Source organism: Bubalus kerabau, chromosome 4 (genome assembly GCF_029407905.1).
Source record: "Bubalus kerabau isolate K-KA32 ecotype Philippines breed swamp buffalo chromosome 4, PCC_UOA_SB_1v2, whole genome shotgun sequence".
NCBI classification, from domain to species: Eukaryota; Metazoa; Chordata; class Mammalia; order Artiodactyla; family Bovidae; genus Bubalus; species Bubalus kerabau.
Genome location: NC_073627.1, coordinates 168,500,248 through 168,525,138, shown reverse-complemented (window position 1 = coordinate 168,525,138; position 24,891 = coordinate 168,500,248). Strand labels below are relative to the sequence as shown.

General features: G+C 44.6%; 1 protein-coding gene across 2 annotated transcripts in view; it reads left to right on the top strand.

The window, feature by feature from the left end:
• EPB41L4B (erythrocyte membrane protein band 4.1 like 4B) overlaps positions 1–24,891 on the top strand; it is a 170,608-nt gene that overhangs the window by 132,401 nt on the left and 13,316 nt on the right. Inside the window, exons 18-23 of one of the 2 annotated variants that reach the window (XM_055579252.1) lie at positions 5,073–5,198; positions 6,105–6,172; positions 9,019–9,117; positions 15,423–15,603; positions 17,923–18,000; positions 23,572–23,688. In XM_055579252.1, coding sequence (XP_055435227.1) covers positions 5,073–5,198; positions 6,105–6,172; positions 9,019–9,117; positions 15,423–15,603; positions 17,923–18,000; positions 23,572–23,688 — 669 coding nt within the window. Of the gene's footprint in view, positions 1–5,072; positions 5,199–6,104; positions 6,173–9,018; positions 9,118–15,413; positions 15,604–17,922; positions 18,001–23,571; positions 23,689–24,891 lie in introns of both variants that reach the window. The other variant, XM_055579253.1, reaches the window with a different exon arrangement.

Sequence of the window (24,891 nt, the reverse complement as noted above, 5' to 3'; positions counted from 1 at the left end):
CTTTGCACTCGAACATGCTTCTTCAGTTTCTACCCTAGAGTCGCTCGCCTTAGGCTCTAGTGATATTTCGGCCTGATACTTTGGGGGAGAGGCCATCCTGTGCGTTGCAGGATGTTTTGCAGCACCCCTGGCCTCTACCCCATCCTGGCGTGACAACCAAAATTGTCCCCAGACATTGCCAAATGTCCCCTGAAGAGCAAAATTGCCCCTGGTTGAGATCCACTGTTGCATACACTTTTAAAAATCCTTACAGGAATAGTCTTCTTTACTCACGGATCATTTTTTCTAACCCCAGTGCCTAGCTTTGCCTCTTTGTAAGAGGGAGTTAACAATTTGGAATTAATTAACAATATCACTTTAATTATTAATTAAATTATTTAAAATTATAATTTATAGTTATATTAATTTAATTATACATTAAATTATTAATTACCAACATCACTTTGCTGACAAAGGTCCGTATAGTCAAAGCTATGGTTTTTCCAATAGTCATGTATGGATGTGAGAGTTGGACCATAAAGAAGGCTGAGCACCAAAGAATTGATGCTTTCGAACTATGGTGCTGGAGAAGACTCTTGAGAGTCCCTTGGACTACATGGAGATCAAACTAGTCAATCCTAAAGGAAATCAATCCTGAATATTCACTGGAAGTACTGATGCTGAAGCTCCAATGCTTTGGCCACTGCTGCGAAGAGTCAACTCATTGGGAAAGACCCTGATGCTGGAAAAGATTTAAGCAGGAGGAGAAGGAGGTGACAGGATGAGATGTTTGGATGGCATCTCTGACTCAGACATGAGTTTGAGCAAACTCTAGGAGATAGTGAAGGACAGGGAAGCCTGATGTGCTGCAGTCCATGGGGTCACTAAGAGTAGGACATGACTTAGCAACTAAACAACAATAAACTATTAATTAATTATTTGGAAGATCTGGCCTGGAAAGCTCCCATTCCTTACCCAAGTTGATGAACATAGGAACATTATACCTCCTATCTGGGCTGTTCCTCCACCCTAGACATCCCTCTAGCTTACACTAGACTTCCAGAGTTTCTCAGAAGACCCTCCATCCCCTTGTACCCACCACAGTGGGGAAGCCTCGGGTCCCTCTGATCACTCTTGAGCCCCAACTTTAAGATCCTGTTCACCTACTTTTTTCTTCAGTACTACCCTCAATGATAGTTGGCTGGAAAAATAATTCTTCCTCCAGGATGGCTTTTATATTCATTCAATCAACACATCTTCATTGAGCAGGCTTGTGCTAGCTGTTTGGAGTCAGCCTAATGGATTATGTGCCTGGGATTGGTCTTCTTTCTCTTAGTCTCCAGGTTTTCAACTTTTCTTCTGCAGTCCACACAATAAATCGTTTTAACAAGGACTTACCTGGAGCTTGGCAAAATCAAAAATATTTTGCAGGAAAGTATAGCATATGGTAGCAGAGAACTCACAAGTTGTATGTAATTTGTAGTTGCTGTGAATCTTGTGGGACATTAACAATCGTGGCTTGCTCTGGGTTAAGGTGTAGCTGAGGCAGCTGTGAGTATTGAGCACTTGCCATGCACTCAGGGCTTCCCTGGTGGCTCAGATGGTAAAGAATCTGCCTGCAAGGTGGGAGACCCTGGTTTGATCCCTGGGTCGGGGAGATCCCCTGGAGAAGGGAGTGGCTACCCACTCCAGTATTCTGGCCTGAAGAATTCCATGGACAGAGGAGCCTGGTGGGCTACAGTCCATGGCGTTGAAAAGAGTTGGACGTGATTGAAGGACTAACTTTGACTACTCCCGTGCACTCAAGCAATAATGCCCCTCTTTTCTCCTTCACGTGAAGAAACGGATCAGTGAGCATGGAGAATAGAGTGATGCCAGATAACCATGACTTTGTCCTAACACATAGGCAAGTATATGACTTCACACTATGATTCCTTATCATTAATAAAAACAATCATTGCAACAGGCATCATAAATTATCATGATACCACAACTGGGAACCAATGATTCTGATGGCTTTTAAGGTTTTTTTCAGTCTCAAGAATCCTCTGATTCTTCTAAGGTTTGGATATGTTAATGGTGAGAAGACATTCTGATTGCCCATTTCCAAAGGTGCACCCAAAATTGTCACAGACATTTGAATTTCATCAGATTTGAAACATGTAGACAATTTGTATCAGTAGTTGAAAACTGCATCTGATCACTTCTTTATCCCTGAATGATATCCTTAAACAGAAGGGCTATTTACAATGACAATTATATCAAAGCCCAATTACCATTCATCTGTGTGTTTTGAAATCTGAATTTCCATATTGAATGATACAACCTCTTTTCACAATTCAAATTGAATGTAAAATACAAAATATGGTCACACAAAAGAGAGAAAGCACAACATTCCTGGAGCCATCCTCCTGGATGGAATTATAGTCTTGCTGTAATTCAGATGTTTACCCCTCATAGAGATGCCTTTTATGCAAACATAAATGCAATGATGATACTCAAGGTTTCCAAAATGTATGTTGGTTTTCACCTGAGTCAAGTCATAGAGCTGAACAGTAGCTCCTGCTTGGTCAGATAAAGCAAGAATAAGCCAGCTTGACGGAGAAGGCAATGGCACCCCACTCCAGTACTCTTGCCTGGAAAACCCCATGGACGGAGGAGCCTGGTAGGCTGCAGTCCATGGGGTTGCTAAGAGTCGGACACAACTGAGCGACTTCACTTTCACTTTTCACTTTTATGCATTGGAGAAGGAAATGGCAACCCACTCCAGTGTTCTTGCCTGGAGAATCCCAGGGACGGGGGAGCCTGGTGGGCTGCCATCTATGGGGTTGCACAGAGTCGGATGAGACTGAAGTGACTTAGCAGCAGCAAGCCAGCTTGAATTTTCTATCCAAAAAGCAGTACAGAATTGCTAAATTCAAGGGGAAAATCAGTGCTGAATTCCCACTGATTTCTTATTTTAGCAGCATTCTGTTTTCTTTTCAAAGTCGGTCTTTGGTCATTACGGTCAGTATAGCTGTACCCCCTTAAGCAATCGTCAAAAACCTTGAATGGGCTTTAGAACCAGTTCAATTCTTGTATTCCAGCATATCACTCCAAAAAATTAAATCTAATTAAAAATTAACTCTTCATACACCTGTGAAAACCTCGTGGTTCAGTTCAGTTCAGTCGCTCAGTCGTGTCAGACTCTTTGTGACCCATGAATCACAGCACACCAGGCCTCCCTGTCTATCACTAACTCCTGGAGTTCACTCAAACTCACGTCCATCGAGTCAGTGATGCCATCCAGCCATCTCATCCTCTGTCGTCCCCTTCTCCTCCTGCCCCCAATCCTTCCTAGCGTCAGGGTCTTTTCCAATGAGTCAGCTCTTCGCCTAAGCTGGCCAAAGTATTGGAGTTTCAAGCCTTAGCATCAGTCCTCCCAATGAACCCTCAGGACTAATCTCCTTTAGGATGGACTGGTTGGATCTCTTGCAGTCCAAGGGACTCTCGAGTCTTCTCCAACACCACAGTTCAAAAGCATCAATTCTTCGGTGCTCAGCTTTCTTCACAGTCCAACTCTCACATCCATACATGACCACAGGAAAAACCATAGCCTTGACTGGATGGACCTTTGTTGGCAAAGTAATATCTCTGCTTTTCAATATGCTATCTAGGTTGGTCATAACTTTCCTTCCAAGGAGTAAGCATCTTTTAATTTCATGGCTGCAGTCACCATCTGCAGTGATTCTGGAGCCCCAAAAAATAAAGTCTGACACTGTTTCCTCTGTTTCCCCATCTATTTCCCATGAAGTGATGGGACCAGATGCCATGATCTTTGTTTTCTGAATGTTGAGCTTTAAGCCAACTTTTTCACTCTCCACTTTCACTTTCATCAAGAGGCTTTTGAGTTCCTCTTCACTTTCTGCCATAAGGGTGGTGTCATCTGCATATCTGAGGCTATTGATATTTCTCCCGGCAATCTTGATTCCAGCTTGTGCTTCTTCCAGCCCAGTGTTTCTCATGATGTACTCTGCATAGAAGTTAAATAAGCAGGGTGACAATATACAGCCTTGACATACTCCTTTTCCTATTTGGAACCAGTCTGTTGTTCCATGTCCAGTTCTAACTGTTGCTTCCTGACCTGCATATAGGTTTTGGCAGGTCAGGTGCTCTGGTATTCCCATCTCTTTCAGAATTTTCCACAGTTTATTGGGATCCACACAGTCAAAGGCTTTGGCATAGTCAATAAAGCAGAAATAGATATTTTTCTGGAACTCTCTTGCTTTTTCGATGATCCAGCGGATGTTGGCAATTTGATCTCTGGTTCCTCTGCCTTTTCTAAAACCAGCTTGAACATCTGGAAGTTCACGGTTCACGTATTGCTGAAGCCTGGCTTGGAGAATTTTGAGCATTACTTTGCTAGCGTGTGAGATGAATGCAATTGTGCGGTAGTTTGTACATTCTTTGGCATTGCCTTTCTTTAAAAAATGGCAAAAAAAAAAAAAAAAGGTGGTACTAGATTATTGACATCTGAGACACTCTACAGTGAGGTAACGGATACAGATTTCTTACTGAGAATCACAGTTTTCAGCAAGATTATTGTAAAAATACGAACGACCGTTGAACTAACAAGTCACAGAAGATCCCCTGGAGAAGGAAATGACAACCCACTCCAGTGTTCTTGCCTGGGAAATCCCATGGATAGAGGAGCCTGGTAGGCTACAGACCATGGGATCACAAAGAGTCAGGCACAACTGAGCGACTGAACACACACACACACACACACACACACACGTCACAGTATGTGACTCAGAGTTTGAGTCCTGGTTCTGCCACTGGCTCTGGCTGCATGAATCTGAAAGAGTCTCCTTGGACCTTCCCAGTCCTGTCCTCGTGAGCTTCCTACCACTTCCTCTCCCTGCTTCACGCGAGAAGGAGAGGATGCGCTTGTGAATCCTTGGCAAATAGTAAAAGCGCTGGTACAAACATCAGGAGTTGGTGACACACTTGTCTCTGTGTTATTTGCAGTGATGATTGTTGAGAAAGATTAATGTATGTGTTTCCTTAGTTCTTTGTTTACCATTTGTTACATGTATTTTGGTTCATCTCAGGCCGAAGAGAAAAAAGTTTCTGAGAAGACTCTCCAGACTCCACTTTTGCCGTCCCCCGTGGCTGATCACGTGAAGTGTAACATTCTGAAGGCCCAGCTGGAGAACGCGTCCCGAGTGAGCGCCCAGGTGCGTGCCTGCAAGCCTTTGATTTTCTGTCTCGAGGTTTCATCAGTGACGTGTAGAAGAGGTGCTCTGGGACTGCTGTGTCAGCCGGGTCCAGCCAGGACGTAGGAACCACACCTGTTAAGTGAATAGAGCTTTTAATATAAAGAGTTATTAACCAGTGTAGTTATTGGGTTGGCCAAAAAGTTCATTTGTGTTTTTCATAACATCTTGGAGCAAAACCTGAAGGAATGTTTTGGCCCAAAGCCAGTAGTTGTTGGGAAAGTGAAAGGGCCAGCTCTGTGCCCCGTGGTGGGTCTGAGGGCCGCTGGCTGCTACATCTGTTGATCTCCAGTGTGAGCTCAGCCGGCCTGGCTGGCTGAGTGGGTGTCCTTCCATCCACACACTTCTTTGTGGGACTCACTAGAGGGAGGAGGACAAGGCTTCTTTCAAAATCATATGACGTGACTCCTCCCAGGCTTGTTACACCGATGTGAAAGGACAGATTCTAAAGTCTTTTGAAGGCTCTAAGTGCTGTGTGAGCATGGAGCTGCTTATTATCCCTGATCTAAAAATGTGAGGTAGGGAATTAAACTGTGGGTTTGACTTTTCCTACAGCATCCGTTTCTCATTCAGTCCTGAGCTGGCACATAGCAGGTACTCGATAAGAGTGTGAATGCAAGCATTGATTGTATTTGAATGATTAAGTGTTAATCCCCACGATGGGGAATGACTCAAGAAAATATTTTTTTGTTAAATTAAATAAACACCGGAAAAAAAAAAAACAACTGGTTATTGACTGAGTACTTGATGATCTACCTCTTTGATACACCTTCACATTTCTGTAATCCTTTGAATGTAGGACACTTGGGAACATTTTTGCGTGCCAAGATATTAAGTTTTGACTAACCTGCCTGTTTTCTTTAGCAGGTTGGAAAAGAGGAATCAACGTTTGTAAATATTAATAAGAAATCCACTCTCCAGGACGCTAATGTAAGGTCTGTTGCTTCTTGTTTGAATGGGGAAACAATAGTACCATCAACTTTATTCTCAAAGCGTTACTCATGAGGGCATTTGATAATAAAGTAGAGAAGAAAAAGAAAACTGAGAGAATGTGAGCCTGAAGAGAGCGAGAAAAAGACTGTCTCAACTTCCTTTATGTCTCAAAAATGCCACTTACTCTGTTTTAATATTTCTACCTGCTGTATTAGCAAGTCACTTTGAGTTGCTTCTCAGGCATGTTGACCTGACCATGTCAGTCCCCTGTTTCAAGTCAGGGTGGAGTCCGGACTCCTTAACAGAGCAGAGGGAGCCCTTCATGACCTGGCTTCTGCTCGCTGTCTCAGCTCAGTTCAGTACTCGTCCCTTGGTCCATTATCTGAGCCCCGGGAAGTACTAGAGTCATAGATATTCTTTAAAACCTCCAGATGACCACCAACCCAAACCCAGAGAAAAACCTTTCTTTCCTAATCTCATAGAAAGTAGACACTCTTCACCTCTCTGTGAATAACTAGCTATAGATCATGGCAGCCCCATGGACACCTTGGCAGTCTGCTAACACTGGTGGGGTCTCCTTAGGATAAAGTTTCCTAAAATGTCCAAGGAACACTGCATCAGCATCTTGTTAAAACCAAAAACTACAGTCCTCCTCCAGACATTTCAGATCCTTTGGTGGGAGGTAGGGCCATTTTGGCGGGGGTAGGGGTGTCGTAGTGGGGAAAGGCCAGAAACAAGAATTTCAAAAAACACCTTACATAATCTAGGGAACACTACCCTGGGAAAGTCTTATACTTGATGCTAAAAACAGAAGTGAATATTTCTCTATGCTATCTTATGATGCCTAGTCCATTTTCTTGGTATAAATTGGTCTTACTCCGGAGATACATACCCTGCTGCCTCTTGGACTTTTTGAAACCTTAATTCATCTCTTCCAACCCTACCCTGCTGCCCATTTCATCAGTTTTCCTATCTTGGTTAATGTCATTGTTGCGTGTGTGCACGTGTGCTCAGTCGCTTCAGTCGTGTCTGAGTCTTTGCAACCCTATGGACTGTAGCCATCAGACTCCTCAGTCCATGGGATTCTCCAGGCAAGAATATTGGAGTGGATTTCCATTCCCTCCTCCGGGGGATCTTCCTGACCCAGGGATCGAACCTGTATCTCCTGCATCCCCTGCACAGTAGGCAGATTTGTTACCAATGAGCCAGCAGGGAAGCCCCGATGTCATTGTTACCTACCTGTTATCCATACCTGCTGCCTGGGAGTCCTTGACTTTCTCCTATTCATGCCCTCATCTAATTGGTCACCAAGTCCTGCCAATTTGACTTTCATATTATCTCCTACATCCATCCCCTCCTTATCATGACCCTCTTCCCAACCTACCGCCAGCCCTCACCATTTCTCATGCTGGATAACCACTACTATAGTTTTCTAAGATGCTCCATCTGGCCTGTCCTCACCAGCATCCTTTGTTGCTCTAAGGGCCTTTCTAAAATGCAAGTCTGACATGCCACTCCCTCGCCAGAAACTTTCAGTGACTGCCTTTGCCTTTAAATAAACATCTCAGCTTGAGGCACCTCATGCATGGGCCCTGGTTTCCCCTCTAGTCACAAGCCCCAGATCTTCCCCTGGAACGTTACCTTGTTGTTGTTCAGTTGCTAAGTTGTGTCTGACTCTTTGCGACCCCATGGACTAGCACACCAGGCTTCCCTGTCCCTCACTATCTCCCGGTGCTTGCTTGGATTCATGTCCATTGAATCAGTGATGCTATGACTTTACCTTACCCATCAGCAGATCTGGGTCTCCACTCTGTCTCCTACCTTGGAAGTCTTCCCTCCATCTGGTTAAGTCTAAACCCCTCCTTGAAGCTTTCCAAACACCACCCATTCCACCCTAGCAGAGTAATGTGCTCCCCTGAGTTCTTCCAGGGACTGCGTTCAGTTGCCTCCGGGGGGCCAGCTTGAGGAAGTCATGAACCTAGAATACGTTGACTCTATTTCATGGTTGCTCATTTATGTTTCTTTAACATTTATTGCACTCTGGCCACATACCTGTCACCACCAAATTAGGCACTCAGCAGAAGGGAAGATGGAGGCCCAGACGTGTTAACTGACTTACTAGAAGTCTCTTGCTGAGAATCTCAGTTTGTTTTGATGTCCATTGGTCCCAGAAAGTAATTACTGTTGGTTTTTTTTTTTAAGTGAAATCACTCAATCATAAAAATGTGTCAAAACTTTTCCTTAAAATCACAGTTAGGAGTAAGCCCATTGGTTAACTGGCATGTTTTCTTGAGGAAATATAAAAATGAAACTTAATTTTTAACATTTTAATCTGGACATAGAATGAAATGTTTTAGAGTGAGTCCTAAAGGTCTTCTGATTATATATTTTTTATATGAACTACTCTATCATTCTTTGTATATTTAGAAAATGTATTCTGTGTTATGTTTAAAATAACATAGATACTAGATTACTTACTTGGAAGTAAGAATAGGCTATCCACGGGTTTCCCTTTACTCGTTTCACTGGCAAAACCTGGTTATGAACAAAAACCTAATGTTGGGAAGGGGGTGTTTTGGGCAGAGAAATTTCATGTGATACCCCAATCATGTTCAGTTCCTGCTTGTTGTATTTTCCTCCTTATAATTTTTTTATTTTGGCTTTTCTGTGGTATTTTTAAATAATTATATGTAATAGGTAGAGTGAAGAGGAGGGAAAAAATGACTATCTTGACTATCAGTGTTAGTAAGAGTAAGGTATAAATTAACTGAGAAAGCAGTCCCTACTGTCAAAACCAGACCATAAACCTCTTTGTTGATGTTGTTCTGCTTTTCTGATGTGTCTCTAGAAGTCCTATTCCTATACGTGTGGAAACTACACAACCAGCTATGGAAAAGCCGGAGATCAAGCCTCCCCGAGTGCGGAAGTTAACAAGACAATACAGTTTGTGAGTTCCATGCTGCAAGTTTTTCAATTACAACAACAAAGGCGAAGCCAAATGTCCAGTTGTAAATGCTTCTTAGCCCTTCACATCCCTCCCAAAGGACCACCTCAAAAAAAACAGTCTGTTTTCCGATGTAAGTCATAATGGTGCTGGATCTTTCTCCCTGACAACATGACGCGGGTGGCATATGCATTCTTTATTGACTGCTTTAGAACAAATTACTACAAGATTTAGTGGCTTAAAACAGTCTGCATTTACTTTCTCACAATTTCTGTGGGTTGGGGTCCAGGCATGGCTTAGCTGAGTCTTCTGGGTCAGGGTGTCTGTTAAGGCTACCCTCAAGATATTGGCAAGGGCTGCAGCCTCATCTGAAGGCTCATTCATACAGTGTGGGGCAGAACTCAATTCCTTGAGGGCTGTTGGACTGAGGACATCATTCCTTGCTGGCTTTTGACTGGAGGTTGCCTTTAGTTCCTAGACACGCAGACCTCTTCCACTTTCTCTAGCAGAGAAAATACACAAGAAGAGCCAGAAAGACTTCTAGAAAGGCAACATCACAGCCTTTTATAACCTAATCTCAGACATGACATTTCATCACTTTTGCCCTATTCTCTTCATTAGAAGCAAGTCACCAGATCCAGCCCACACTTAAGGGGAGGAGCTTCCTCAGGGGCACAGACGCACAGGAGGAACATGGGGAGTATGTCGGATGCTGTCTCCGTCGTGCCTTAGTGAAATGGTAGCCCTGTCAATAGAGCCAAAGCTGATCCCTGAGCAACAAGAAGAGCTCTATTCCTGTAGGAATTCCCTGGTGGCTCAGTGTTAAAGAATCCACCTGCCAATGAAGGAGACGTGTTCAATCCCTGGTCCAAGAAGATTCTTGGAGAAGGAAATGGCAACCTACTCCAGTATCCTTGCCTGGAGAACCCCATGGAGCCTGGCATACTATAGTCCACAGAGTCACAGAGTCAGACATGACTTAGTAACTGAACAGTAACAACATATTTGTGTAGGAAGAACCGTATTCCTGTAGCAGGAGCCCATATTCCTGTAGGAGGAGCCCATATTCCTGTAGGAGGAGCCCATATTCCTGTAGCAGGAGCCCATATTCCTGTAGCAGGAGCCCATATTCCTGTAGGAGGAGCCCATATTCCTGTAGGAGGAGCCATATTCCTGTAGGAGGAGCCATATTCCTGTAGGAGGAGCCATAGGAGCCTTATTCCTGTGGGTGGAGCCATATTTCTGCAGGAGGAGCCATATTCCAAAGTGTGCCAGAACCAGCAGGACCTGTCCAGTTCTGTTGAACTTAACAAAAGTTTCCTAATTCCCTTGTGCACAGGGATATTCTAGACACTGTGAGGGAAGAACAAAGTGACTTTGACAATTCCCATGCAAGGACTTAAATTTGTTAGAGGGAAAGACAGATTGTAAATAATTTTAATCCAAAGAGGGCAGGTAAATGCTGCAGTTAAATGTGGTGGTACATTAGTAAAATCACAGTGGTTGTTCCCATTTCTTGACCTCAGCTATGGCCCAGGTATCCTGTCTGGATATATAATTAATTGGTCAGAGAGCTGCAAGGGGATCTTTTGGTGCAGTGCAAAGCATGGGGCTCTGGAGTTAGAAAGGCTTCTTGTTCACTGTCATAAACTCTTGGGAAAATTACTCTTTGAATCTCTCTGTAATCTGTAAAATGGACAAAGATTTTGTGAGGGTAAACATAAGATAATGTGGGTAAGCCCTAGCAAGGGACCTGGCTGAAGGATGAGTTAGTTCCTCTTGCTTTCTTATTATGCACCTGAAGCCTCTAAAAAGGTCAAGTTTAGGAGGTACCAAGACTACAGTGTACAGGACAGGGAGCAAACTGTGGCTGCAGCTCTCCGGCAGTCACCTCTGGCCTGCCACCTGCCCCTTGTGAAAAGGAGGAGGGGGCTATTTCAGGACAGACGCGTTCCACCTCATTAGCCTTAGTTGAAACTTCTGGACTGTATAGCAGCTGTATTTCCTAGGAAAGTCAACATGAGAAAGCTTCAAATGATTAACATTCCTAGTGATCTCTGGGGGACAGATTAACCAATGAAAAATCTGCTTCCCAGGGGATAAAGCTGGCAAGATTAGCCTTTCATTTTACATTTCGAAATTCAAAATGTTATTATCACCCATTCAGGATATGTAGTCATGTTGGAAACAGTGACTATTACATGGCCTGGAAGGAAAGAAAATTTAACTAACTCACCAAATTGCCTCTTTTAAGGAAACCCTTTTTGAACCTCTGATTTTGTGTGTATTTCATAAGATACCCCAAAGTATTCTGGTTTGAAAATCAAAGAATGTCACCGTTTTCCCCATTAGTAGTAAATAGCAAAATTAACAGATGGGATGTTCCCAGTTTTGCATTTTCATCCCATAGATAGTTTTTGTATTGTCAACTCTAGTTACCACTACTTTACTCATCTCTTCCACTCACAGATATTGATGAAGTTAATAAACACATGGTTAAGGGATATAGATTGGAAAAATTAAGATTTCTCATTCCCTCAAAAATAATTCTGCATCATTATTTTTGACATGTGGGGAGGTGTGTGCCTTTTTTAGTGGTTACAGTATTCCTAGTTCCTAGGTCAGAATTATATGTGCTTGTTTGGGTTTTAGGCTACTTCATCAAAGCATCATGATATTTAGGTTCTCTGAACAGGTTTTCAAACTGCCACTTTTTAGGATATAAACAAAAATCTCAGCTGTGTTCTTTTCTCGAAATACGAGATAGGGAGGAAAAATGTGACTGTTGTATTTAGAGTGAAGGAATTAAACTCTGCAAAGAGTTTAAGGCAGGTAAAAGTATATCTTTATATTGAGATCAGCTGGTATGTGTAGAAAATGATGATCTTCTTAGTTTTCCCCCATAAATTGAACTTTACTATTTATTTAGATATAGTGTGGGGACTTCCCTGGCTCCCCAGTGGTTTGGATTTTGCCTTCCTATGCAGGGGATGTGGATTCGATCCCTGGTAGGGAAGCTAAGATCTCACATGCCTCGCAGCCAGAAAACCAAACATGAAATAGAAGCAATATTGTAACAAATTCAAAAAAGACTTTAAAAATGATCTACATTAAAAAAAATCTTAAAAAAAAAGGTAAAAGTAAACAGTGTAAAAATCTGAAACTATTCAGCAAGACAAAAAATCCAAAGAGAAAATAAACTAATCCCCTAGAATCATACCATCAAAAATAATCAATGTTCACCTTTATGACTATTACTCTAGACATTTTTCCATGCCTTTCTTTAAAACAGAAAGGCATCATTTCAAAGAAAAGAATCATACCATATGTAAAATTTTACTTATTACAATGTTTCATGAATTGACTTTAGATACCATGTGTTCATCATATATCACATTGATAACGTAAGCTATCTAGCATGGCCCAAGGCCTTAGGTATGGTAAGCCACTTATTCAGCAGGATATTCCAAGGGTCCAGGGGTTCTCTCAGGAGCTTGTCAATGACCAGTGTTTCCTTTGGAATGTGCAGGGTTCAGGCAACTGGATCTTTCTGGTTTAGCACTTTCCTGCACAGGCAGGAATCTGGTTGGCAGCAGGCAATAGGGAACCTGTCCTAATTTCTGTAAGTTTGAGAAAATACTGTCCATGCCAAGAGTGGACGATTGATGGTGCTTCTCTTTGCCAGGATGATCAGATCAGAAAGGCTTCCAGCCTTGGCATACCTTGTGAGAAGTCAAGCCTTCCCCATAAATTCAGGCTCTGGAGATGAGCCCCAGGTGCCAGCCCAGACTTCTCCTCCCTCATGTGACTTCCTGTCCAGTGTCCTTTCCATCATGGGTCATCCCGTTTGATCAGAGAGGGGCTAAAATCAGTACTACTTGGCCCCAGGACAATTGTGCCCAACTCCTCCTTTATAACCAGTTTATCACCAAAGGGACAGTTGCTGTTAGACCATAAGAGGAGTCTTTCTTTCAAAACAGTAGGTTTCTACAGCTCTTATATTTACCCTTCTATGGGAGGCTACTCAGAATAACATCCCTTGGTTTGGTGGGTCCTCAAAATATTAAACATAGAACTACTATACAACTCACCAATTCCCCTCCTAGGTAGAATTCCAGTCCAAAAGAGTTGAAAGCAGAGACTCAAACAGATGTTTGCACACCACGTTCATAACAATAGCTAAATGGCAGAAACAACCCAAGTGTCCATCAACAGATGAAGGGATAAACAAAATACAATCTATCTATACAATGGAATATTATTCAACCATAAAAAGGAATGAAACTTGGACTTATGCTACGACATGGATAGATCTTGAAAACATTACAGTCAAGAAAAATAACCCAGATACAGAGAAGTATTTACTATATAATTTCATTTATATGAGGTACCTAGAGTAGTCACATTCATTCGGACAGAAAACCATGTTGGGGAGGGGTGTAAAATTTCCCCTCTTCCCTTTCTGAGTTCTTGTGGCCAGACCAATAATAAAATAAGAAGACAGGTTATTAGGAGAACAGGAAACAAATTTTAATCCATGCACATGGAGATCTCATAGAAATAGCACCTAAGAAGTGGCCAAAGCAGGCAGCTTTTGTACTTTTTAGACAAAGAAATAAAAAATTTGTAAGCAATTGACAGGATAAAGAAACTTAGGTATTGGGTGCTCAATTAGTGAAGAATCTAAACAGTTTGGACTTGGGATAGTAACTTAAAGAAGCAGCAAGGTTTGTTTATATAGGCTTCTTGGCCTAAATTCCCTATCTCTGTGATAAAGGGGTCTTTCTGCCTAGGAAATGGCACCCCACTCCAGTACTCTTGCCTGGAAAATACTATGGACGGAGGAGCGTAGTAGGCTGCAGTTCATGGGGTCGTAAGGAGTCGGACACGACTGAGCGACTTCACTCTTTTTTCTGCCTACTATAGGGAGTACACCTTTCACATGAGAGATTTATATCCTGCTTTCAGGGAGACAGAGAGGAGGGTCAGAGTGCTGGTGGCTATTTCTTAAGTAACTTAATTCCAAATAATCAATATGACAGACCTTTATACCACATACCAAGCTGAAAGGAGAAAGTCTGTCAGAAATTAAGAAACAACTTTTTGCAATACTTTATATTATAATTTGACATTATGAAGAGAAGAAGAAAACTTGAGACCCTCAGCAGAATGTCAATATTCTCTTGGAAGCCAGTACAAACTATATATATATATTTTTTAACCTCTCACGAAATCTTTATTTTCAGTTTTCTGCTTATTCCCTTGTCTTCTCCCTAATCATTTATCACGTGCATCATTGCTCTTCCACTTCCCATTTTCCAGACTGTACTTGTAAGCACTCTTTGGAAAAGAAGCACAAAGATGCAAATATTTCTCTTACAAAACCCTTGAAGTCATACTGAAAGCCTCACGTTGAAATTTATGTACCTCAGTACCAGTAAGTTTTCTTATCCCCACATAACTGCTATTTTGAAAAGAAACACTGAACACACAAGGTAGGGAGTACAAACTATATTGATAAATATTTATTTCTGATTTAAATGCCAAAAGTCATTACTCTTTCTGGCTAAATGCCAAAGGACAAAATTACCCTAAATTGTTTCTAAAATGCAAATTTTCATAACTAGGATATTATATCTCATAGTGAATACATATTTTATTTAATGGTAAAAATATCTCTTATCTGATTAATTAAAAAATGTGGACATTTCCAGAAATAAATTTTCAGTAATGGTGGTAATTCAATCTTTCCTTCAGGGTCTTCAAAAAATGCTATATAAAAAATGTATTTTTTTCTCCGTATAGTTTTATTAAAATTAAAAACAACTCTATCCTAATAAATCAATATGCTATTGTGGCATATTTGGGGGTGGCCCACTCTGAGCCCCAACAGCAGAACAAACATTACCAGGGACTACAGGGAGGGGACCATGGAGAGATATTGTCTGATGAGTACAGAGTTGCTGTTGGGATGATAGAGAAGTCTGGGGTATAAATAAAGTAATTGCTATCCAACATTGTGAATGTCTAAGCCACTGAATTATATGCTTACAAATGGATAAAATGGTAATTATTATGTTATATTTTTATATTAAGATTTGTTTTTCATCCCTGGGAAAGTGACAGAAAATCCAGCCCAAAGTTGCTTTGGCTAAAGGTTGATATATAGGCTCCCGTAAGCTGGACATCTGGTAGACATCTGGGGAGACCCCAGCCCCTGCCCTAGCGTCCCAGCCCTCCCCTCTTCCCTCCACTCCCCTGTTTGTTGTTGTAATGAGCAGAGCTTCATGTGCTTTTAGTAACCGCAGCGATGAAGACGACCTCCCTCCAGACCTGGCCGAGGCAGTGGGAGCGCCCACAACTCCAACCACGGCCGCCGCCACCGCCACCGCCACACAAGTCTCAGCGCCGCTGCTGTCCCCCAAAGTTCACAAGATCAGCTCGCCTCAGAACTCAGAAGGCAAGGGCCAGCTGTCCCCAGGGGCCAAGGTACGGGAGAAGCCCTGAGGAGCAGCTCTACTTGCTGCAGTTTGTGCATAAATTCAGTGTGTGGCATCTGTGCACATTTGAGCTTTGTGTCATCAACTCTGGGTGCTCCTGAAGCAACAGTAACAACCACATGTTTTTTTAAATATAATCTGTCCCTGAAAGATAACCATGTATGAGAGACAAATAGTATCATATAAAAGCATGTATTCTGTACTTAAAGGGAAATTTAAGAGATTTCTGAGGGCAGTTTTGGTTTTAGAATATCATCCCTACAAACGCTCTTACTCCACTGTGAAGACAGAAAGTGAGAAATGGCTTTTTACCCGCCAAAATGGAAAATCTGGAGAAGTAAAAGCCTAGACGTATCCCCATCTCCTTCCTTATGGGAGATAGCCTGTGTTGATAGTTTGAAATTGGTCAATATTCTATCTGTCGGCTTGAAATTTCAGGAAATTGCCAGTGGTGTGAATGGGCTGTGGCAAAGGTCTTACACAAGACATTTCTCTTGGTTTTGTTTGAGTGATGCTTGGTTGCAGTCACTCTTCAGCGATTGGTCTTGCTCTCCAAGCAAATGCTGGGTCGAATGTTGCTTGGTCCCTGGACCCCACTGAGGAATGCTGTGTGCATGAGGTGGGGCCCCCCAAGGCAAGACCAGAGCCACAGAGTCTATTCCCAATTGCTCCTTTCAAATACCTATGGCTGCTTTAAATGAGAAGCCACTCCATGGACCTTGTTTCTCTGAGCCCCAGTTTCTTCTTCCCAAAAATGGGAGTAAAATCTACTACCCTGCCCAACCCATGGGTCCAGTGGAGATTAAAGTGCTTGTGCAAACAGGAAGCCTGAGGCTTCTGTGGCTCCAGGGAACACAGTTCCCAGTAAAATCAGAGTAACAGCAGTCCAGGCCACATCCCGCATGCCCATGGGCAGTCTTTCAGGGGGTCCGTTCCCGGGGGTCTCTGGGAATATCTCCATGTTCCTCAACAGAATCCTGGCTGAACGCCCTCAGCCTGTGACTGGCCTAGACTGAGGCTCCTTGCTTTTCTGTAGATCACCTCCTGGGAACTGGAGTCGGGTTCCCCTCCACTGTGCCAAGTCCCTAGCACTTCTTTGTCCCAAGTGTGGACACAGAGTCCTGTCTATATCCAGGCCGTGGTTAAAACCACGCGAACACATTTACGAAACAGAAGGGAACTGGGTTGGAGATGCAAGCAGCATCCTGTCAGAGGCCACAGGGCTCCCTCTCCTGGTCAGCTCTCTCCTTAGGGCTCTGCTTGCACCAAGTTAATGAGATTTGAGACTTATTTTTTCCTATATAGGGCTTCAAGGCCCCCATGCTGCTAAGACTCCAGGGCAAGACAGAAAAAATTTTTCCAAAAAATGAAAGATCCCACCCTCCCACCAGAAAGCTTTTCCTCACTATTGTGCAGATGAGTTTAGCTCCTTGAGGTCTTGGCCCCCTGGATCCAAGATGGGGTCTTTTCTTTCTCTTTATATATTCAAAGGACTCTTTGAAGTATTTTTCCCCCAAAGGCCAGTCAAAGAGCACTCAGCATTTAAGAAAAATTGTTTTCAGCTTCAAAAAAGACAGTCCCCCTCCCTATAACCTGCTTCTACCCATGAAGATGTCAGAAAAATTGGGGTTTGGTCTCAATATTTTGTACCCTGCTGAGCAAGAGAACTGTAGGGGGGTTGAGGGTAATAATGAGTTCAGTGCTAGTAAGTGAGGGGAGGAGAGAGGTAGGGAACACCTGTATTTTCTGATGAAATTCCATGGTCAGTCGAGAGCCAGCACTCACTGGGATATTTCTGTTTTCCGATGGTTTTTTTAATTTATTTATTTATTTAGTCTTTAAATTTTATTTTATTTTTAAACTTTACAAAATTGTATTAGTTTTGCCAAATATCAAAATGAATCCGCCACAGGTATACATGTTTTCCCCATCCTGAACCCTCCGCCCTCCTCCCTCCCCATACCATCCCTCTGGGTCGTCCCAGTGCACTAGCCCCAAGCATCCAGTATCATGCATCGAACCTGGACTGGTAACTCATTTCATACATGATATTTTACATGTTTCAATGCCATTCTCCCAAATCTTCCCACCCTCTCCCTCTCCCATAGAGTCCATAAGACTGTTCTATACATCAGTGTCTCTTTTGCTGTCTCGTACACAGGGTTATTGTTTAATTGGAGGATCATTGTTTTACAATGTTGTGTTGATTTCTGCTGTATAACATCGTGAATCAGCTATATGTATACGTACACCCCCTCTCTCGTGAGCCTCCGACCCCTAACTGGGATGTTTTTGTCTGCCTCTGTAGAGCCCCTCTAACCGCAGAGGTGCCTTTACCTTGGAGCCGGGGGATCTCCTGATGGATTTCACAGAAGCCACTCCTCTGGTAAACTTTCCATTTTGCTAAAACCAGAAAAGCCGCAGACCGTAGACATGTCTTGGCAGTGGGACGGATGGACGGAGGTGGGCATCACGGAGGGGAAGGCTCTCCCTCTTGTCCTGCTCACAGCCTAGAGGCTCAGGGTCAGCTTTCTTCCAGGGTTCAGGCGTCAGGGGTCCCTCCACCTCCCAGAGCCCCTGAGGGAGGGCAGTGTCCCCTTTCCTCTGAGGGCGGCAACAGGAGCCCCACCCAACCTGTCTGCTGATCCTTGAACATCGTAGGGCTCCTCTCTGCCTGAGTCTCGGGTTCTTGGCTTCCTGGGCTGCACCCCGCATGCCTGCCATGAGGCATCTCTTGCTGTCTCTTCCAACAACATGCTCTGGCCTAAAGCACCAGCTCAGGGCCTCACCTTGGCTTTCCAGGCCCCTTGTGCCTCCTTACCATCCTCTATCCCCTCAGACAGGTCTCTCCCTAGGGATGGGATTCCTGCAGGTGGGAAAGCCACTTGGGGGAGGGAACACTGGACCAGGAGTCATGCAGACCAGAACTAGCTCCAGTCCCTGCTCCTCACCTTAAGATCCTGGCCACTGGATAATTGCTGCCCCATCTTCTGTCCAATAAGGATATCATTGTTTGCCCTGCTTGCCTAAGAGTATGATGAGGATCACACAAGAGAAAGAGCCCCACATAGAAAAGCAACATAAACGTGTATAAGATTGTTAATATCACTAGATGACACAGGCAAGACTGGATATATCTTCGGCTGGGCTTAGCCTGATACCCAAGGGTACTGGAGCATAAATCATGGTTTGCAAATTTGGCCTGTGAGTGAAAATATGAGCCAAGTGAAAAACTATCTCCCGAGAACTGATCTGTGTGTTTGGCTGTGTGCGAGGCTCTGGGAGTGGATAGGGCAGCTGGAGACTGGAGGGGCTGTGGTTGATAAAGGGTCAGAATCCATAGGAGAGCCATGTGCAGGATGCTTGGGGAGAAGCCACGTGGCAGTCATTCAGAACAGGCTAGTTGGACGAGAGTGCCCTGGATGGGAAGGTTTTCTGGGCAGCTTTCAAGAGGGGACATATGAGGCCAAATGCTGCGCAGGCTTTAGGAATGATCACTGTTCCTGCCTTGGCTAGCACAAGGAAATCACTTGTGATTTCTGCAACTGTGCGTCTCATCTGGTGAGCTGGTACTGTCTGAGACCTTTGAGTCAGCTCCTTCAGATAACTAGCTGAGAACTGACCGTGGGTGATGCCCAGCTCGGGAACCTGCAGAGTTACTTCCTTCCGTGTTCAAGAACATGGAGCTGGTAATTCATGCCCTTCTTGTTAGACAGATTGCCAAGATAGGGTAACCTCCAACAGGGAGCTTACTCCCTGTCCCCAGGACACTCTGCCTATGTCTCTGGCAGCTCTGACAGAGCTCTGAAATAGGACCAGGTGCTGCACTGCCCAGCCGAGGGACAAGACAAAGCTGTTCACTTCACAGCTAGAGTCGGCATCGAGTATCTGTTCTCAAGATGAAGCATCCTTTGTCTTGTTTCTGCAGATTTGAGGCACAGGTACATGTTCACAAAGCACACACACGCTAGTTGTGCTGGAGGGCTGGTATTTCCGGGTTTACTTCAGTTCAGAGTCCTATCTCTGAGAGTGATAAAGGGTCCTAGAGAGGAAGAGGGGCTCCAGCTGCCTGCTTCTACCTTAGTCTGGTCCTCTTACTTCCATCTCCTCCATTTGTTCCTCCCACCAACCCAGAAAGAGAAACGAGCCCTCTCTGCCCTGTTGCTGGGGTGATGGAGAGGCGTGGCATCTGTATCTCCTAGGATAGCCAAGGAAAGACTAGACTTGGGGTCTGAGGCTGGACACACCTCCTAAAGCCACATCACTGCCCTGGCTCCTTGGGCCAGATCTGGAAGGACAGGGAGCTGGTGAGAGAGGAGCGGGACAGATTTTCTGAACTTCATTAAACCAAGACACTGATGGAGCTAGTTTAACCCTTATGACTTTTGACCCTTATGAGCCAGTCTCTGCATGGAATGAAGTATGGTCCAAACAGCCATGGAAAAAAAAAAAAAAAAAAAAAGAAATTCAATCTTTAACTGGCATCTCTCAAAATAATGAAAGAAGATTAAATGAACACCTCCCAGTAACACTTCTCAAATCTCATTTTGCTTCTTTCTTCTCTTGTACCGTGCACTGCCCTAAGGACTCGCATCCTCAAACTTGCCACAAAAACAAGCTTTCCAGCTTCACTCTTACAGCATTTGCCCCCTCCTTTTCCCAGATCTTTTCTTCTCTAATCTCCGGCTCTTTGGTTGTGTGGCTCAGTTTAGCCAACCCAGTCCTGCAGCCTCTGCAGCTTTATTGTCCGCCCATTCCTGGAATCTGCATCGCAGACTCTTCGAGATCAGATAAGAGTTTCTGCCTGGGAGGGAAGCATGGAGGCGTGGGGATGGGAAGGGAAGAAGGCATGTGAGTACAGACAGCACCCACTCTCCATCTGGAATTCTCATCTGCTGTGCACGGGGGTGTGGGTATTGGTAGGGTGAGGGGAGGTGGAGGGAGGGAATATGGACACGCAAGTCGTATTGACCTTGGGCTGCATCATCCTATCTACTCCAGGTCAGTCACACTAGCTTCCCTCCCCAGGTAACAAAGCCCATTAACACCCACACCTCCTGCCTCTCTGATGCTTTCTCTTGGGGGCTTGTCCCTCCCGGGTCCCCTCTGGGTCAGGGAACATCAATCAGGGGTTCATGGGTCAGGGAGGAGATGGTTTGGCCAAAGGAAGGCTGTGTAGGGCCCGGAACGGGCCCTGGGTTGGGGGTCAGAAGAGTTGGTTTTCCATTTGTCTCAATAACTTAGTTATTATTCTGACCTTCATTCTAGCAGGAGAGCTAAAGCTTAATCTCAAGTCAAATTGGGTGCCTCTTCAGTCTCCCTGGGGTTGCGTCCATGTTCTTCAGGGCAAGGGGAAAGTGAGGGAAGTCTCTTTAGTTTGTGAAGTCAGCTGTTGGCTGGTGCATCTGGGACACCCTCTGCTCCGTTCATGTCCCTTTTGGATGATGGAGATCACAGAGCTTCTGGGATGTGGACCTCTCTGCTAGAGCACAGGTTCCCTCTGCTTTTTTATTTTTTGAGGAGGAGTCTTACAGGTACATTTATTCATGCCTGAGGGCAGTGGCATTGCTACAAGTCACGACAATGTCCCATAACACAGTCAGACAGACATCTCGTCCAGGGAAAGCTGGTTAGTGATAACCATGAGCAGGTGTAGGACTGGAAGCTTCCAAGGCTTTACTTCTTTTATCAGCAATCCTGATTTTATAAACGATGAAGCCCACCAATCCCATTTCTACCCACATCTGGTAAACTTGGGTATAGTAGGTCTTCATGGGGATCCAAACATTCTTACTAAGGCTTTGCAGCATCTTGGCACAGGACCAGCAGCTCAGGCAGCGCCAACTCAAAATGAGTCAGAAAGGTCACTCCCCTCTGCTCCTTCATCCTTGTCCCCCAGCCTCCATTAGTGAATGAGGGGGCACAGAGCCCCTTTGCTCAGCATTCACTCGTGTCTACCCCTCCTCCCTTCCCCTGTGAATTTTCTCACCTATCCTCAAGCTGGCAATCTCTTTTGAAAGCTTAAACATTTTAACCATCATTTATCTATACCTAAACCTTTCTATTCCCCCAAAAGGTCAGATTTTGAAACTCAGAAGCCACTCAGAACCTAGCTGTGTGGGTGTAGAAAAGACCCTAGGAGGGAAAGAAATACCAGGAGAAAATATAAATGGTATTTCAGAGTAGTAGCCTATTACACATGTTATCTTATTTCCTGTTCATTTACTACGAGTCAGAAGTGTGGGAACCTCAGGGATATTCTTTTGTTTAAATCGACTCAGATGCATTTAAAAATCTGAGTTCTAAATCTCCATTTAGAGAGGTCAGAGATGCTTGTGGAATGGACCAACATTTCTTTACCAATAAATCTGATGCTAGGCAAATAAGTCATCCATTATAATCTTCAATTCAGACTCTGGTGGCCAATACACATTTTGGCCTCAAGGCAGAATGTCCATGTTTCCTGGTGATTCATGCCTTAGATAGCATCATGTAGAACATGGGATTTGTCCCGAGGACCAGAAGGGGAGGTTTTAAGTAGGCTGGTAAAACTTAACCGCAGGTGACTAATGTGAACTCCCTTGTTTCTGAAAAATGGACTTAGAAACAATGGACAAGAGGGTCTAAACCCATGGACTTAGGCTTTGCAAATGTCATTTCTGCCTCTCCCACATCTGAATAATAAAACAAGGCTGTGTTGAAGGCCATTGGGAATATGGCTGTAAAAGCCCCTTGGAGATTGTCTAGGACTGGACTGTCTATGGATGGCGTTAGATCCATCTGGAGATGAAAAATAAGGCTGCAATGTTCTCGATAATTTTTCAGTGAAACTTTCCCAGAGGCTGTCCTTGATCCATCGTGGCAGGATCATACCAATGACTTAAGAAAATGCTCTTGAGTGAAAAGACACATGTATTTGTTCTCTGGAGTGAATGGTTCTTTCCTAAGACTCACACTAACCCTGTCAGTGACTCTCCTAACATCAGAGCTTTCTCTCCTCACCGTCCTCATCCTCACTAGTATGAGCTGTCAGATCTCTGCTGGGTGCATGGCACTGTTTAGCGCTGGGGCTGGGTAACAAGGACATGGGAACCCACTCCAGGACTCTTGCTTGGGAAATCCCATGGACAGAGGAGCCTGGCGGGCCACAGTCCATGGGGTCGCAAAAAGAGTCGGACACGACTCAGCGACTAAACAACAACAAAACCGGGGAATCCAGGATCCCAAGAGTGACATGACATTTTCTCACAATGCTTGGTAGCTTCCAGCTAAGCAGCAAGGCTCCCCTTCCCCCGAGTGCCTAGACCAGACACCAAGGCCTGGGGCCATAGATGTGGGAGGGGGATCATGGCCAGCACGTCTTCTGAACACAGATAAAGAGCCATGACAGATGCGGTCTTGACCTCTGTATTTCTCCTCACTGATGTGCCTCTTTCTTGGAGCTCTCTACTCACCTATCCACGTAATGTGGGTCCTCATTTAGCAGAGTGTAGGAGGCCGCTGGGCATGGGAGGCCGACGCTCTCAAGCGTGTGGTCATTGCTCATTTTGCCCCCATGGCCATCTTCACCGATTCATCTGAGCTCTTTCTGGCTTGGCCTGGGCAATGCTTTAGCATCCTCAACAGCATACCGGTCCTGTGTGGTTGGCACAGGAGATGGCCCCCACCTGCCAGTCCTGGCAAGAGAGTTTTGATGGGCCCTTCTGCCCAGACAGTGGAGCAGACTGAGGAGGGCTGGGGAGGAGGAGAGAAGGTGGAGAGAAGAGGGAAGCGGGAGGGACCAGAAGTCAGGTGGCCAGAGGCTGGAAGGAGGCTGTGGGTGAGGCTGGCTGGAGAGCAGACTGGAGTTGACAGATCCATCTTGCACTGTGCTATCTTTCTCTCCTTCCCCTCCCTTATCTCCTCCTCCCCTCTCTCACCACCTCGTCCTCCCCTTCTCTCCTCTCCTCGTGAGCAGGCAGAGCCCGCCAGCGCCCCCCACTGTGCCCACTCTCGCTGCTCTCCTCCACTCTCTCTCCCCATGAAGGAAGAGACCACTGGAGTTTGCATGCACCCTCCAATCAAAACGAGGCTGGTAGGTACCCTGGCAGGGAGAGGGGCCTGGCCAGGAGAGGTGAGGCGGGCAGGAGCATCAGGCGGCAGCCCCAGGGGTGTGTATGAGCACCGGACCCCGGAGGAGCCGGGGCCGCAGGGGCTGTCACTCCAGGATGGACGCAGAGTTTGGAGTCCAACCAGCCCTGGTCAAACTGGGACTCACGACCGTGGTCCCACCCCTTTCTCTGTAGGTCTCAAGAACCGTGAAGAGTTTGTTTTCCTAGAGCCATGATGTGCATAGATGCTTTCCGCAGAGAGAACACTCTTAGTTGCATTTCTGTTGCAAACAAAAGCTTTTAACTTGTCTTTTCCTGCTGTTTATCAAGATGACGATATGAGAATTACATAATGACTTGAAAGGAATCTCCTGTAATCCCAACCTGGCACAACTTTTTTTTTTTTTTCATTTTGCATGTTTCCTTCTAATATTTATTTATATTCATTCACAGTTTTACATAGTTAAATCATAGCATCCATGTCACCTACCATTTTCCTCTTTTCACTTAACGTTGTATTGCTTCTAGCTTGTTCTCGGTACCACGTCCTATGCATTCTATCAAGTGAATGGTCCACCATGTACCTAACAAACTCTCTCCTGCAGGACGTGTGCTTTGTTTCCAGTTTGTCACTGTTCCAGGGAACACATATCACTTGTGCATCAGGGGCTTTATTTTTTCAGGCCGGAACCTGCTGGGTTCAATATCGCAACTTTGGCTTTGCCCCCACTCTAATGTGGTGATACCACCTACAGAACCATCAGGAGAGTGTATGTGCTTTGTCAGAGCTCAGCAACCCAGAGGGTAACTGTTGGAATATCTTTTTCTTCTTTAGAGCAGGTATAAAATAACTCTTTGATGTTGCCAACTCTCGCATTTCTTTAATAGCAATAATAATCCTCTTTTTCCCTTTTATTCACGGTGGTCCGAGTCTATTCTGTATGTTACTTTCACATTGCTGTTGGTCTCAGCACACCACTTTGAACCATTAAGCCCTGCAAGGAGTACGGCTTCCCCCAGTCCTTTACTTGCTGCACAGCAGGTAGTCACTACCAGGAACGCGAACTGGCACCTGGGTCCATGGGAATTTTGAGATGTTTGAAAAGAGAGTTTGGGGGAGGGGCGAGCAGGCTTGGATTAGACATCTCAGTGCCCACTGCAAGGACATTGTCATTTCTAGATGGGTT